Source organism: Mustela lutreola, chromosome 1 (assembly GCF_030435805.1).
Source record: "Mustela lutreola isolate mMusLut2 chromosome 1, mMusLut2.pri, whole genome shotgun sequence".
In the NCBI taxonomy this organism is placed as follows: domain Eukaryota; kingdom Metazoa; phylum Chordata; class Mammalia; order Carnivora; family Mustelidae; genus Mustela; species Mustela lutreola.
Genome location: NC_081290.1, coordinates 237,139,561 through 237,152,647, shown reverse-complemented (window position 1 = coordinate 237,152,647; position 13,087 = coordinate 237,139,561). Strand labels below are relative to the sequence as shown.

Here is a 13,087-nt window from a genome sequence, read left to right as displayed (position 1 = left end):
TGACGGTTCCCATCCTGGCGAAAAGGCTTAGTTAGCAGTATGGCCGCGTGGGAGACCGCCTGTCGGAGACACCTCACAGGCTGGTAAACAACCAGGAGACAGGAGACGCTAGAGGACAGCAAACACGGCGAGGGAGGGGCGAAGCGCGGAGCGTGTGACGTCACCCGCGGTGTGTGCGTAACGTGAGCGGAAGCGGAAGCGGCTCTGTTCGCCGCCTCTTCCACCGGCCCGATGAGCTGCAGCGGCTCCGGCGCGGACCCCGAGGCGGCGCCGGGCTCCGCTGCCTCGGCCCCGGGCCCGGCGCCCGCGGTCTCGGCCCCCGCAGCATTGCCCGCCGGCACCGCTGCGGAGAATAAGGCCAGCCCCGCGGGGACTGCAGGGGGACCTGGGGCTGGAGCTGCGGCAGGGGGCACGGGACCCGTGGCGGCGCGGGCCGGGGAGCCGGCCGAGCGGCGCGGGGCGGGTGAGGGCCGGGACGGGTGAGGGTGAGGGCAGCGCTAGGGCTGGGTCCAGTAGTGGGTGAGGGCAGAGGATTAGACCTAGCCGGGGCCCCGCATCTCCCACCTCCATGTCTGTCTGCTGGTTTTCCTCCAGCTCCGGTGTCGGCTGGCGGCGCGGCGCCCCCGGAGGGGGCCATGTCTAACGGGGTTTATGTACTGCCGAGCGCGGCCAACGGAGACGTGAAGCCGGTGGTGTCCAGCACGCCTCTGGTGGATTTCCTGATGCAGCTGGAGGATTATACGCCTACGGTGGGCTTCCTGCCTGAACAAGGCTATTGGCGCGCTGTCAGGCCAACTTTTCTGCTACACTGCCTGGATTTCCAGCCTCCTTTTGCACTTGCTCCCCTACTAGCTCTGCCCACCCAAACTGAGCTTCCTGAAAGCCAGGCCTTCCTCCATTTCCCTCCCCCTCTCAGCACCTCAGTGCCCAGAGCAAATACTGACAGTCGTCTCATTGATCTCTCAGATTCCAGACGCAGTGACTGGTTACTACCTGAACCGTGCTGGCTTTGAGGCTTCGGACCCACGCATGTGAGTACAGTCTAGGTGGGTAGGTTAGAACCTTGAGTGCTAATGTGGTTTATTGTTCCATCTCCTTCTCACACTAGTTTTTTCTCTCTAGAATTCGGCTCATCTCGCTAGCTGCCCAGAAATTCATCTCAGATATTGCCAACGATGCCCTACAGCACTGCAAAATGAAGGGCACAGCTTCTGGCAGCTCCCGAAGCAAGAGCAAGGTGTGAGGGGAGGCTCATTGAATCAGTAATTACCTCCCACAGTGTTGGAGGTTTAATTGTCCTGAAATCTCTTTGGGGAAACTAAGTCCTAGGGGAGGTGAAAGACCTACTCAGGGTCACCCATCTGGGATTGAAATCTGAGATTCCTGAGTTCAGCTGGTGTTCTTCCCTCTTCCCTCTTCCCTCAGGACCGCAAGTACACTCTAACCATGGAGGACTTGACCCCTGCCCTCAGCGAGTATGGCATCAATGTGAAGAAGCCGCACTATTTCACCTGAGCCACCCAACCTAAATGTACTTGTCTGTCCCCTTGTCCCCACACCAGCCTGTTTTCATAATAAACTTTATTGTGACAGGCAGGGCTGGTCCCTCCCATGCTGGGAGATACCGTGTGGCAAGTGACAAAGCTCTGAGCCTAGCCCCTTTGGGGGCTGCAGTGGTAGGGATGGGGGCAGGGGATGGGCCCCATGGCTGGGGTAGTACCATGACTGGAAGCAGGGGAGGCAACCAGAAGCCTGCTGCTTTGGGGAGACATACTCCCCTAACCATGTCCTGACATCTCTGGAGTTTAGGCAAGGGCTTTCCAGCTCTACTTGTCCTGCATCTTCTCCAGGATAGGCACAATCATGTCAAATTTAGGCCGCTTAGCAGGGTCTTCATTCATGCAGATCTTCATGAGCTTACACACATGGGGGGAAATGCCTGGTGGGATAGTAGGCCGAAGGCCTTCCAGTGCCACCTGCAAATACAGGAAAAAACAAAATGGGTTTCAGAACTTGAATATCCTGTGGGGAGAGGCCTCTCTAGTCCTCAGGACAGGATTACTGCATATTTGAACAAATATGGGAAGAGCCCAGCCCTGCTATAGTTATTGTCGTCACCACCACCATTCCCCCAACACAAGTACATACAGTTGTGCTCTCACCTTCATTCCAATCTCCATGTTGGAGAGGTCAGCAAAGGGTACCTCCCGTGTCACCAGTTCCCACAGAAGCACTGCAAAACTCCACATGTCTGCTGAGCGTCTGTTTGTATCTTCAGGCTTCTTCTGCAGTGCTGGAGGAACAGGACTTAACTGTTCCAGCTGCCTGTCCTGTCTCTGCCCCCTTCCATTACTACTGAGCTGGCCCTTCTCCACCTCCCAACATGATGCCCTCACTCACCTTCAGGGGCCACCCAGGCAGGTGCATACATGCGCCCAGGGCATTGGAAGGAGAACTTGACGTCGGCCATGCTGATTCGGGCAGTCATGTCCTCATCAATCTGAGGAAGAGAAGATAGATAATGTGGAAGGAGGTAAGTCCTATTCTAGACAGGGAAAGGGGGCTGGGGGCCTGGGCCAGGAAGGAAGTGTGACCTCACCATTACACTACGGCTATTGAGTGCATGTCGTGGGATGAGGGGCTCTAATGTGTGTAGGAAGGCCATGCCCCTTGCCATGTCCAACGCGAACTTCACAGCCTGGCTCTGGTCCACAACAAAATCTAAAGAGGCAAGAGTCAAAAGAGTTTGGGGAGGCTCATACACCCTGCGCCCATCCCATGAGATTTGGTATCCCCTACTCACTGGTGCCTTCATGTAATACATTGTACAGGGATCCATATGGCATCCAGTGTGTGATGAGGGTGGGGTGAGGAGCAGGTGGAGACTGACAGGCACCTAGCACTGGGAGCACATTTGGATGCGAGAAAATCCTGGAAGAGGGAGAGTATCCCTAGCTGAGATCAGCATAAAAGATCTGCCTTTGGGTGCTAGTCAGGGTTCCTTGGAACCAGCAGCTTCCCGTTTAGGCCTTGCCCCACCTGAGACGGGGACACTCCTCGTTGAAGTCCCTGCTCTTCCTTGTACTCCAGTCTCGAACCTTTAGCACCTTCACGACGATGTCATTGCCCTGCCAACGGCCCTTCCATAGCTGAGAGACAGGTAAGGGTTAGGAAGCTTTAACTAAGACTACTGCTTTCTTGTCCGCTAACTGGAAGAAAAACTTAAAAAAAGGTGCAGGGCAGGTAATTTGTAGGGGATTGGGGAGGGAGGGCCAAGAAAGGCAGGGTCACCTCTCCAGAGTGATTCTCGTTGAGCTTTGCCAAAAAGTTGAGCTGTTTATAGTCAATGCCGGAGTGTTTGTTCAGAGTCCCATTTCCTGAGAATGTGCACAGGTCAGGTACCCAGGCTTCACCTAACCCAGCTCCAACAGCCCAGGGTTACTCCCTCGACCATCCCTCCCCTTACAACTGACTCACGGGGCCGAGTGCGGGTGGTTCCCTTCCAGAAAGTGTCCTTGTATGGAATACGGTTAAGGTTCTGGCCCATCTTCTCTGCCCGCTCTGGGGAAGAAAAACAGCTTTGGCCCCAGCTGTAGTACGGAGCGAGGAGATAGGCAGGGACAAGACAGGATACGAACTGGAGTTGGGGGACAGACCTCGGAGGAGCTCTCTCAGGGGTGCCTTGGCTTTGTCCACAGGCATCTCTCCATACTTGTTACAAATGCTGACAAGAGCCCCATTAGCCACCAGGTCCTGGAACGAAAAGGTGGTTGTGACGACGGGCTCTGCTACCTCCCTGGCAATCACAATCAACTATCAATACAGATATAGTACCAGATCTGAGTGTCAAATATTCAGCAATACTTACAGAATGGGTTGAAGGTTCTAGAATCTCCCATTCAGGCTCAGACGTTGTTACCCACCCATCCCAGGTCTCAGGGCTTTGGTACTCACCTCTGCAACCTGATCTTGGCCCCAAAAACAGGCATAGTGCAGGGGCACGTTTCCATGCTCATTCACTGCATTGATGTCAGCTTTATACTGCAAGAGCTGGTCCCCATGGCCAAGTAGAAGAGGCAGATGACAGAGGGGAGATGAGAGTTGAGGCGTGTAAGGAGGGAGAAGAGTACACATAATGCTTGTGACTGACTTCCAGACATGTATGTAATGTATGTGACAGAACATTCATGCATACCTTCTGCACAATATCACGGTGTCCATGACTGGCTGCCAGGTGCAGGGGGGTGTCATCCCCACGGTTCATCACATTGATTCGTGCCCCCCGCATGATCAGCATCTCAACCACAGCTGAACGGCCCTCTCGGCAGGCCCAGTGCAAGGGGGAGAAGCCATGATCATCCCTTTGAGGAAGAGACAATGGTCATTGATCTGGAGGTGGGGCAAAGGCTTTGATACGGAAAAAACTGATAGTCATTTTGAAAAATCTCCCTAGAAACCTTGCCTGTCCAGGATTCTGATTCTCATTCATGCCAGCAACTCCCAAAGCCATCCGATTAAGACCTTCAAAGGTCTTCAGACCCCTGAGCTTCAAACCTAACCAACTACCACCTGAAATCTCAACAAATACATATGATTCACTGTCTTCATCAACATCTCCCACTAGGCTTTTTTCCTTGGCATGCCCTATCTCATTAAATGGTAGCATTTTATCTGGTTTCCTCTGCATTCCTTTTGCAACATCTGTTGGTCCTTTTTGTTTCCAATGCATTTCATATGCCCCTAATACACTACTTGTGGCACTGGATTGTAAACATCTTAATGAGCTGTCTTGTCTGCTAGACTGAATTTTTGAGAGAATGGATTAACAAGTTGTTTAGTGCATGTTAATACAAGGGAGGGTGTTTGGAGAAGGAAAGCCACAACTCATGGGAGAAGAAGCAAGCTTACTGATTGGCTCTGTACTGAAACCTAAGATCTAAAAATGGACTGGCATTAAAATAATGTTTTGGAAGGGTTTATAAGAAAAAAGGAATACTTTTGATAAGTCATTACTAATGAGGCAGATATCAAATGAGGATTTGATTTGGTAAAACAGGATTCCTCCACTCAAGCAGTCTGGAGTCCCAGAAAACAGGAATATAAGAGTGACATCTTTAGAAAGAAAACTGACTTTTCCCCTGCCAAGGACACATATTTTCTAAAGTAAAAGAGCTGTACAAAGAAAAAAGAAGAAGAAAACACTTGGTGGGAGTTGGGCCTGCCTGACAGCCTGGGGCCATAAAAGGAAATTCCCTCCAGTCTGGTGTGTGTGAGGATCCAAGGGGCGGGACAGGGGGACGGTCTGTGGTCTGAGACCGCAGCCTCCGGATGCCTTAGTGTTGCGGTCACTTCCCTTGTGGGGGCTCTAGTTATGGCCTGAAACAGATCAGGGGTCTGACTACTGCAGGCCATCCAGATGTCCTCCTCCCCCAGGAGATGGGGGTGTGTGTGTGACCTTTAATGACTTCCCTCCACAGCTGCCCTCATCTGCTCACTTAGAGTTAGCTGAAAGCTTTCCTGGAAGGTTAGCCCCACCTCCCCCTCTCTGAAGCAACCATCCCCTACTTATCAGTGAGTTTTGCCTCTCAGATCTTTAATTTGTGCCCTGGTTTATCAGTTTCCTGCAGTCTGTGGCACAAGCAGGCCAGTGCCTGAGGGCAAAAATAAGAGCACAGGGTTCCACTCACTGTCAGACTGCCTGTCACCTCAGGGCCACAGACTATATTCCCAAAGAGTCCTGGAGGGAGTTTACCCCACCTCATATCCAGCATATACCTGCTTGGGCCCCCAAAGCCTTTCCCCTTAAACCAGCCCCAAAGACTTCCAGTTTAATGCCACCTCTTCACCTTTTGGCACTAAAGAGTTTTATAAAATGCAAGTTCCCCTGGACAACTTCACCTAAGCCTTTATAACCCTACCAACAAAGTAAGAGTGCTATCTTTATCTGAGCACCCTTTGAAGAATTATTAAAGAATTAAAGAAATTATAAATATATGAAAAATGGGAAAAAGTGACCAGGAATTACAGAGGAATAGCATAAAGGCTAATGAGAACCTGTAGAAGTCTAGATGAAGATGACAGGTGATCCTTACCCCCTCAAACCTAAAAACTGAAGAAATAAAATTAAAAACCACCATCCTGAATCATCAGCATCACTACTGCTTTTCTTGCTTGTCTCAGCTGACCTTAAAGAACTTGCCTACATTCACTATTTCCACGTTTCCCATTCAACCCACCACCACACTGTTGCCTTGAGGGCTGGCATGGGCCTCTAGCATAGGAGGTGTCCACAATACTTTAAATGAAGGAACCAGTGTTGTCTGGTTTCTTCAACTGTTTTCCTCTACAGCAGGCTTCACAAAGATCATCAAATACATTATTAATTATAAATTCAGAAGTTACTTTAAAGTGCTAAAGTTCTTTAACTAATCAACAGCCTATCCTACTGTTGACCACTCCCCCTTCGTTGAAACATTCACTTCTCTGAGCTTTACTAACATCTTTTCCTGTTTCTCCTGCAACCCCCAGTTGCACCTTTTCAGTCTTGCAGGCTTCTCATCCCCTCTCTGTCACACCCACGTCTTCAGGTATCATCTATATGCTAAAATCTCCCAAATCTGGGTCTCCAAGTCAGATCTCTCTCCTGAAATCCAAATCTGCATAATCAACAACATACTCAACGTTTCCACTCAACTGTACAGTCACTTTAACGTGTCACAGCAGCAGTCATCATCCTTCAGCCATGTCCAACTCAGTCAAAGCAACCACTATCTACCTAAGAGTCTGAGCCAGAACCCCGGTCATCATCTTTGCTTCCACACTTCCTACACCAAGTCTCATCAATTCTTTATTCTGAAGATTTCAGGAATCCAATCACTTCCTTCTTTTTAGATCGGCCCCCATTCTAGTCTAAGGCATTGCCACCTCTGGCACAGACCAAGCAACTGCTTCTCCAAATGGCCGCCTGCTCTTGAGAAGGTATCCAAGATGACACTTAAATGGACAATCTCATCATATCATAGCAGGGCTTTAAACTCTTGTTCTTAGAATAATAACCTTATTATAGTATAAATATCCTTGCATGATCTGGTGGGCTCTTGCAGCAGACCTCTCCAGTCTTATCTTCCGTGGTTTACCATTAGTACCCAATGCTTCAGCCCACAGAAGCCCATAGAAGTCTTCTATCCTCCAGCCATATGGACCTGTAGACAATTCCCAAACACTCCATTCTCTGTCTTGTCTCCTAGCTTTCGCCCATGCAGTTCACTGAGGCAGGAAAGCTCTCTGCAGCCCGTGCCTGTGAAACTCTTACTGAGCAGTCAAGATTCATCAGGAACACAGCTTCCTCTGTGGAGACCCTCTGCCCCCCACAGGCTGTGCTTTGCATTCGTAGTCCTGGGTAGTAAAGTCCGCCGCCCCAGCCAACGTGAACACCCCACATCGCGGAGAGGAGCAGTATTTGCCCTTCTCACCCACCAGCCACTTCAGCTCACCCCTGGTTGAGGTCGTTCTCCGTGTTGTCCAGCCACAGGCGAACGGCCACCGCGTTGCCCTCCCGGCACTGAGTGAAAATGTCGTCCATAGCAGCGTCCCGGCGCTGAGTCCCCTAGATTGGGGAAGCCTGCGGACTGTGAAGGGATCCACGGAAGGCGGGGTGAAACCCGAAAGCTTTGTCCCTTACCGGAGATAAGGGGGTGGGGGTCTCCCGCTGCCTCCCCGGCTAGTGGAGGTCTGGGAAGGAGTTCGGCTAGGCGGGATGATCCCTGTGTCCCCTGGGCGCGAGGGTAAGGCGGGTCCGCGCGAGGTAGAAGGTGATTAGGAAGTAGAGTCCCCTGAAGGGGTGTCGGCGAACAAGCTCGGGGACCCTACCCGAGAACAGACCTGGGGGGAGGGGGAGTTCAGGCGCTCTATACCCTGAGAAAGGCGATCGGGGGTCCTTCCCGGAGATGGCCCTCGTTCCCTACTCGGTATTCGGGCCGAGTAAAGGCTGACGGTTGGCAGGGATCGAGCCTTAGGGAAGGGCACGGGTGCTCCCGCACTCACCGGGACTCAGGCTGGAGGAGCCTTCTTCGGGGAACTCCCGTCCGGCCGCGCCCGCCGCCCGGCCCCGCCCCTGGCCCTCTCTGGCCAGCGCGGGTCCCCATTGCTCCCTCCCTCTCGCCTTCCTTGCCCTTCTAGCCAGCGGTACCTAAACTCGATGATTTCCGGCGCCGCGCCGGCCACTCTAGCCACACAGATCTTCACTCTTTGGTTTCCGGCTCAGTTCCGGCTGCTCTGCGAGCCAGGATTAGTAGAGACACGCTGTGCACGTGGAAAGGCGTGTGGACGCGGGGATTTCGCCTACCGCACCAGCATGTTTGAGGAGCCCGAGTGGACCGAGGAGGCCCCAGTAGCCACGGACCTCCGGCCTGTAGCCTCACGGCCTCTGCCCGCCTCAGCCTCGCAAATCAAGGTGAGCGGCCCTGCGCGGAGCTCTTCCAACCGAGAAGCTTACCCTGGTGGATCCGGGCACTGGGGCTCGCTGTGTGTGTGTGTGTGTGTGTGTGTGTGTGTGGTGTGTGTGTGTGTGTGTGCACGCGCGCGTTGGAGCGGGGGGGGGGGGGCGCCTGCGGCCAACAGAAGACCCGACTAAGTGAAAGCTGTTGAGTAGAAGTCAGTGACGTGAGGATGAATTATTGGACGCGAAAAGCACGTGCAGAGGCCCTGGGGGGAAGAAAGCATGTCCTGCTGTTAGGGTCACCCACACAATTATCCGTGTGGTTGGAGCACAGAGGGTATGCTAATGAATTTGGGGAGGTTGAAGTTTTGCATATTTTAACAATAGAAGCCAATAAAATGGTTTTAGCAGGGGAATGATTTCTTAAGATTTGCATTTTGAAAAAGTCCTTGGTTTCAGTGTGGAGATTGGATTGGAGAGATTAAGAGTGAATGACAGTGAAGGATTTGATCAGCACTACCGTTCTAAAGCAGTAGTGCAGAGTGGGTACTGATAAGTCCAGGTTAAGTGCCTGGCCTGGGACCTCCCAACAGGACTTCAATCCAGAAGGCCTTCCAGACAAGAGACCTTCTCCTTTAAGCCTTTGCAGATGTGAGGGCTGCTGTACTTCTCAGGCTCTTCCACCTTTCAGTCAGCATCCAACAAGGAATCCGCCTGCTTTTTCCCGTCCTCTTCATCCCGTCAACCCACTGCTATAATCTGTGCCACTGGCCTTTCCATCTGCAGCTTGTCCCTTTCCACTTATTCTCTATACCACAGCTAGACTCCTCTTAAGTGCACACCTGTGATCTTGTCACTCTTGTTTTCAGAAACGTCTAGCTTTTATAGAAAGATATAGAAAATTGCAGGCAAAAGCCTGAGATGAGTGTTGGAACTCCTGCTGCCTTGTGGCCTTACCACATTCCCCTGGAAACTCCGCTTTCTCCCTCTGTTCAGGTTCCAAATTGAAGAAGTGAGGTGGGTGGTTTCTCTGCTCTCCAGCCTCCCAGAGTTTGAGATGGTGACTTAAAAGTTGTTCAGGGTCTGGCAGGCTTCATGACAAGCTAGAGAAGTTAACTAAGAATAATCTAGATGCTTCCGCCAGCATCTGAATCAGGTCTCCATCTCTGCCTTCTTATTCTCCAGGCCCCATCTATTTACCTCACCCCTTTCTCTCAGGGCTCTAAGCACCGTCAGCTCTTGGCTACTTTACGGACCCTGGAGGCAGCATCTCTTCCCCAGCAATACCCCAGCCTGCCTGACAGTGACTCTGAGGAGGATGTGGTGGAAAGGAAGAAAAAACGCTTGAAAAAGGCCTCATCTGCTGGTGCTTCTGTTGACGTAGAGAAGAAGAGGAAGAAGAAATGTCAAAAACAGGGTCCACCTGGCAGTGACTATGAAGAAAAGGAAGTAAAAGGGAAGAAAAAGTGCCTCAGAGGGATTCTGAATGCCAGTGACCCTGCTGAAGAACAGAAGAGAAAGAGGAAGTGCCAGAAACAGGCTCCCTCAAACCCCGCCCAGCATGTAGACAAGGATAACAAAACAGGTACTAGTGGATTTGTATACGTGTGTGGGATGGGGGGGGCATCAGCTGATCGGATACAGGGCACAGGTTACCTGCCACCATTAGGTTTGGGGTTAGTCAGTAAGAAATGTTTTCATCCAGGCCATAGTCTCTTTCTCAAGGACAGGGATTGGTCAGGATGATTGCCAAACCTCAGAATGCAGGGGCTGTTGCCCCGAATATGCTCTCTCTTCTCCCTCTGTTCAGGTTCCAAAGCTTGGAAGAGTACTGCTACAAATAATCAATCCAAGCCGAGTCCTGGCTCCACTTCTGCCAACCCCCCCCAGACCTTGAGTCGCAAGCAGTGGCGGAACCGGCAGAAGAACAAACGTAGACATAAGAACAAATTTCGGCCACCTGACCAGGCTCCAGCCACAGTACCCACAGAGGAGACAGAGATGCCTCCTGCCCCCAGCCCAGATAATCATGAGGATCGGGCAGGGGCGCTGCGAGCCCGCATGGCACAGCGGCTGGATGGTGCCCGATTTCGCTACCTCAATGAACAGCTATACTCAGGGCCTAGCAGTGCTGCACAGCGTCTCTTCCAGGAAGACCCTGAGGCCTTTCTCCTCTATCACCGTGGCTTCCAGAGCCAAGTCAAGAAGTGGCCACTGCAGCCAGTGGACCGCATCGCCAAGGATCTTCGCCAGCGGTGAATGGGGGTTGGGCACTCTGAGAAGCAATGTGGGTCAGTCATAGTTCAGGCTAGACCAGTGAGTGATCCCTCCCCTCCACTCCCAGGCCCGCGTCCCTGGTGGTAGCTGACTTTGGCTGCGGGGACTGCCGCCTGGCCTCAAGTATCCGGAACCCTGTGCACTGCTTTGACTTGGCCTCTCTGGACCCCAGGGTCACTGTGTGTGACATGGCCCAGGTAAACCCTTCTATCTCTCTCTCTCTCTGTATCTGGCCTATGCTCTAGACCCAACCTCAATATGCTAATCTCTAATGCTCCCTCCCTTTATGCGCCCCCCATTCTAGTGTCTGGTGCTAGCAATCAGTGCGGAATTAATTAATTAATTAATTAATTTCTAAAAATATATTTGTGGGTTTGTTTTTTTTTTTAAGATTTTATTTATTTGAAAGAGAGCACAAGCGGAGGGAATAGCATAGGGAGAGGGAGAACCAGACTTCCCCTTGAGAAGGGAGCCCAATGTGGGGCTTAGTCCCTGGGATCATGACCCTAAGCCAAAGGCAGACACTTAACTGACTGAGCCACCCAGGCATCCCTCAGTGCTGGATTTCTGCTACCCATGTTGTACGCTTTGTACAGTTTTCCCACTCTTCACAGGTGCCTCTGGAGGATGAATCTGTGGATGTGGCTGTGTTCTGCCTTTCACTGATGGGAACCAACATCAGGGACTTCCTAGAGGAGGCAAATCGTGTGCTGAAACAAGGGTAGGTGCTCCCAGCACACAGATGTGTGTATATGTATACAGGTATATGTCTGCATTTACGCAGAACTTCTCACTTTTCTCAGGGGTCTCTTGAAAGTGGCTGAAGTCAGTAGCCGGTTTGAAGATGTTCGGACCTTTCTGGGGGCTGTAACCAAACTGGGCTTCAAGGTCATCTCCAAGGTGAGGGCCCCAAGAAGTCTTCCTATTTTTGTCTCGTTTGGTCTTTTTTAGGGTAATGATGTTAAGGAAAGAGGCCGTACACACAGACACAGATGTTTGCTCTTTTAAGGCATGACACATGGGAGAGTCCTGGGAACCTTTCTGAGCAAGGGCGGGGCATATACAGAGGTGTTTTGAGGAGCTGGGGTGAAGATTTGGAGCTCACTAGGTCTTTTCTATCCCTAGGATCTTACCAACAGCCACTTCTTCTTGTTTGACTTTGAAAAGACTGGGCCTCCTCGGGTAGGGCCCAAGGCTCAGCTCACAGGCCTGAAGCTTCAGCCATGTCTCTACAAGCGCAGGTGACCTCGGGGCCCGCCTTGAAAGAGGAGGCAAGTCTTGAACTCCAGGCTCAGAACTCGGAAGACTATATCCAGCAAGTCACTGACCCAGGGACTGGTATATCCCTTTTGCCGTCCCAAGAGTAATGTGTGATTAAATCCCCTGGTTCAGCCCCGCTCTATTGAAGGCTTCTTGATTGTGAGAAGCATAAAATCACTTGGGCTAGCTAAAGAGTAAGGAGTTTACTGTGAAAATACAAGGGTATCTGGGAATTAGGGTTCCTCCAAATGTGGGAACTAGCTGGTTTGAAATTCAGGGCATCTCTGGGTTTGCTCCTCTTTCCATCTCTCAGGAGCCACGTGGACTTTCTGCCCTGGCATCTCTCTTCTCATCTCCCATCTGCTGAGAAAATCTATAGCCAGGGCTGGGTGTGTAAGAGGTGCTCAATAAACCATAGCTATGGCTATGATGTTTTGTAAGCCTTACTATTTTCTTAAGTCCTTCCCTAGGTAAGGTTGGAGGTCAAAGAGTGAAGAATGGATTTCTTGATTGAGGAATACTCTGGGAGAGCTCAAGATGGACCTTTCAACAGCCTTCATTTCACAGGGTATTTAGAGAATACTGATAAGACTTTGAGTTGTTCTGGAGGATGGTGGTAAGAGAGCTGGGTTTCTTCATAAATAACAACTGGTTGATATCATGGTAGGCTGGGGGATTGGGCTGTCCATTAGTAAGCACGAGGGTCTGTTTGTTGTGTCCAGCTTGTAGTGGTCCCAGATCACCATGTCCTGGGAAAGCTATGGGCAAGGAATGCTGGTGTTAGGAAAATGCTGGGATGATAGACCCTTGGCCTCTCCTGGAAAGTATCTGCCATGTCCTGATATAAAGATGTAGCATCTTACCTATTTGGAAGGGCAAAAACAGTGCTCACTGAGACACAGCTTCCAGGGCTCTGAGCCAGTCAGATGCCTCTGGTGAGGGGATCTAGCTTCGAGGTAGGCTGTGGACTGGAGGGCATGTTTGGAGGCTAGGCAGTGTGCCACAGTGTCTTCTCATGTACTCTTCTGTCTGCTGAATACTCACCTGATTAAGTCTTACTCATCATAGCTTAGGTTTTCCTACTCTACTGCTCCTAAAGCAGAATTAATTTCT

General features: G+C 51.3%; 3 protein-coding genes across 5 annotated transcripts; 2 read left to right on the top strand and 1 right to left on the bottom strand.

Annotated features, from left to right (window-relative positions):
* Positions 1 to 206: 206 nt before the first annotated feature.
* TAF10 (TATA-box binding protein associated factor 10) lies at positions 207 to 1,620 on the top strand. Its single transcript, XM_059134818.1, has 5 exons — positions 207 to 463; positions 595 to 749; positions 967 to 1,031; positions 1,123 to 1,237; positions 1,426 to 1,620. The coding sequence occupies exons 1-5, from the start codon at positions 232 to 234 to the stop codon at positions 1,513 to 1,515; spliced, it is 657 nt and encodes a 218-aa protein (XP_058990801.1). The 5' UTR covers positions 207 to 231; the 3' UTR covers positions 1,516 to 1,620.
* ILK (integrin linked kinase) lies at positions 1,565 to 7,600 on the bottom strand. Of its 2 annotated transcripts, XM_059134816.1 has the most exons (12): positions 7,494 to 7,600; positions 4,196 to 4,361; positions 3,955 to 4,050; positions 3,657 to 3,753; positions 3,478 to 3,561; positions 3,292 to 3,377; positions 3,040 to 3,149; positions 2,804 to 2,931; positions 2,600 to 2,721; positions 2,401 to 2,500; positions 2,163 to 2,293; positions 1,565 to 1,976 (listed from the first exon to the last, which is right to left on the bottom strand). In XM_059134816.1, the coding sequence occupies exons 1-12, from the start codon at positions 7,580 to 7,582 to the stop codon at positions 1,827 to 1,829; spliced, it is 1,359 nt and encodes a 452-aa protein (XP_058990799.1). In that variant the 5' UTR covers positions 7,583 to 7,600; the 3' UTR covers positions 1,565 to 1,826. The 2 variants fall into 2 exon arrangements, with proteins under 2 accessions (XP_058990799.1, XP_058990800.1); XM_059134817.1 differs by lacking the exons at positions 3,292 to 3,377; positions 3,657 to 3,753.
* A 565-nt stretch (positions 7,601 to 8,165) lies between these two features.
* Positions 8,166 to 12,414, top strand: RRP8 (ribosomal RNA processing 8). 2 transcript variants are annotated; one of them, XM_059134814.1, is made up of 7 exons: positions 8,166 to 8,452; positions 9,623 to 10,022; positions 10,248 to 10,692; positions 10,782 to 10,911; positions 11,329 to 11,435; positions 11,518 to 11,614; positions 11,840 to 12,414. In XM_059134814.1, the coding sequence occupies exons 1-7, from the start codon at positions 8,198 to 8,200 to the stop codon at positions 11,957 to 11,959; spliced, it is 1,554 nt and encodes a 517-aa protein (XP_058990797.1). In that variant the 5' UTR covers positions 8,166 to 8,197; the 3' UTR covers positions 11,960 to 12,414. The 2 variants fall into 2 exon arrangements, with proteins under 2 accessions (XP_058990797.1, XP_058990798.1); XM_059134815.1 differs by having other exon boundaries at positions 8,192 to 8,452; positions 9,656 to 10,022.
* The last annotated feature ends 673 nt before the right edge of the window (positions 12,415 to 13,087 follow it).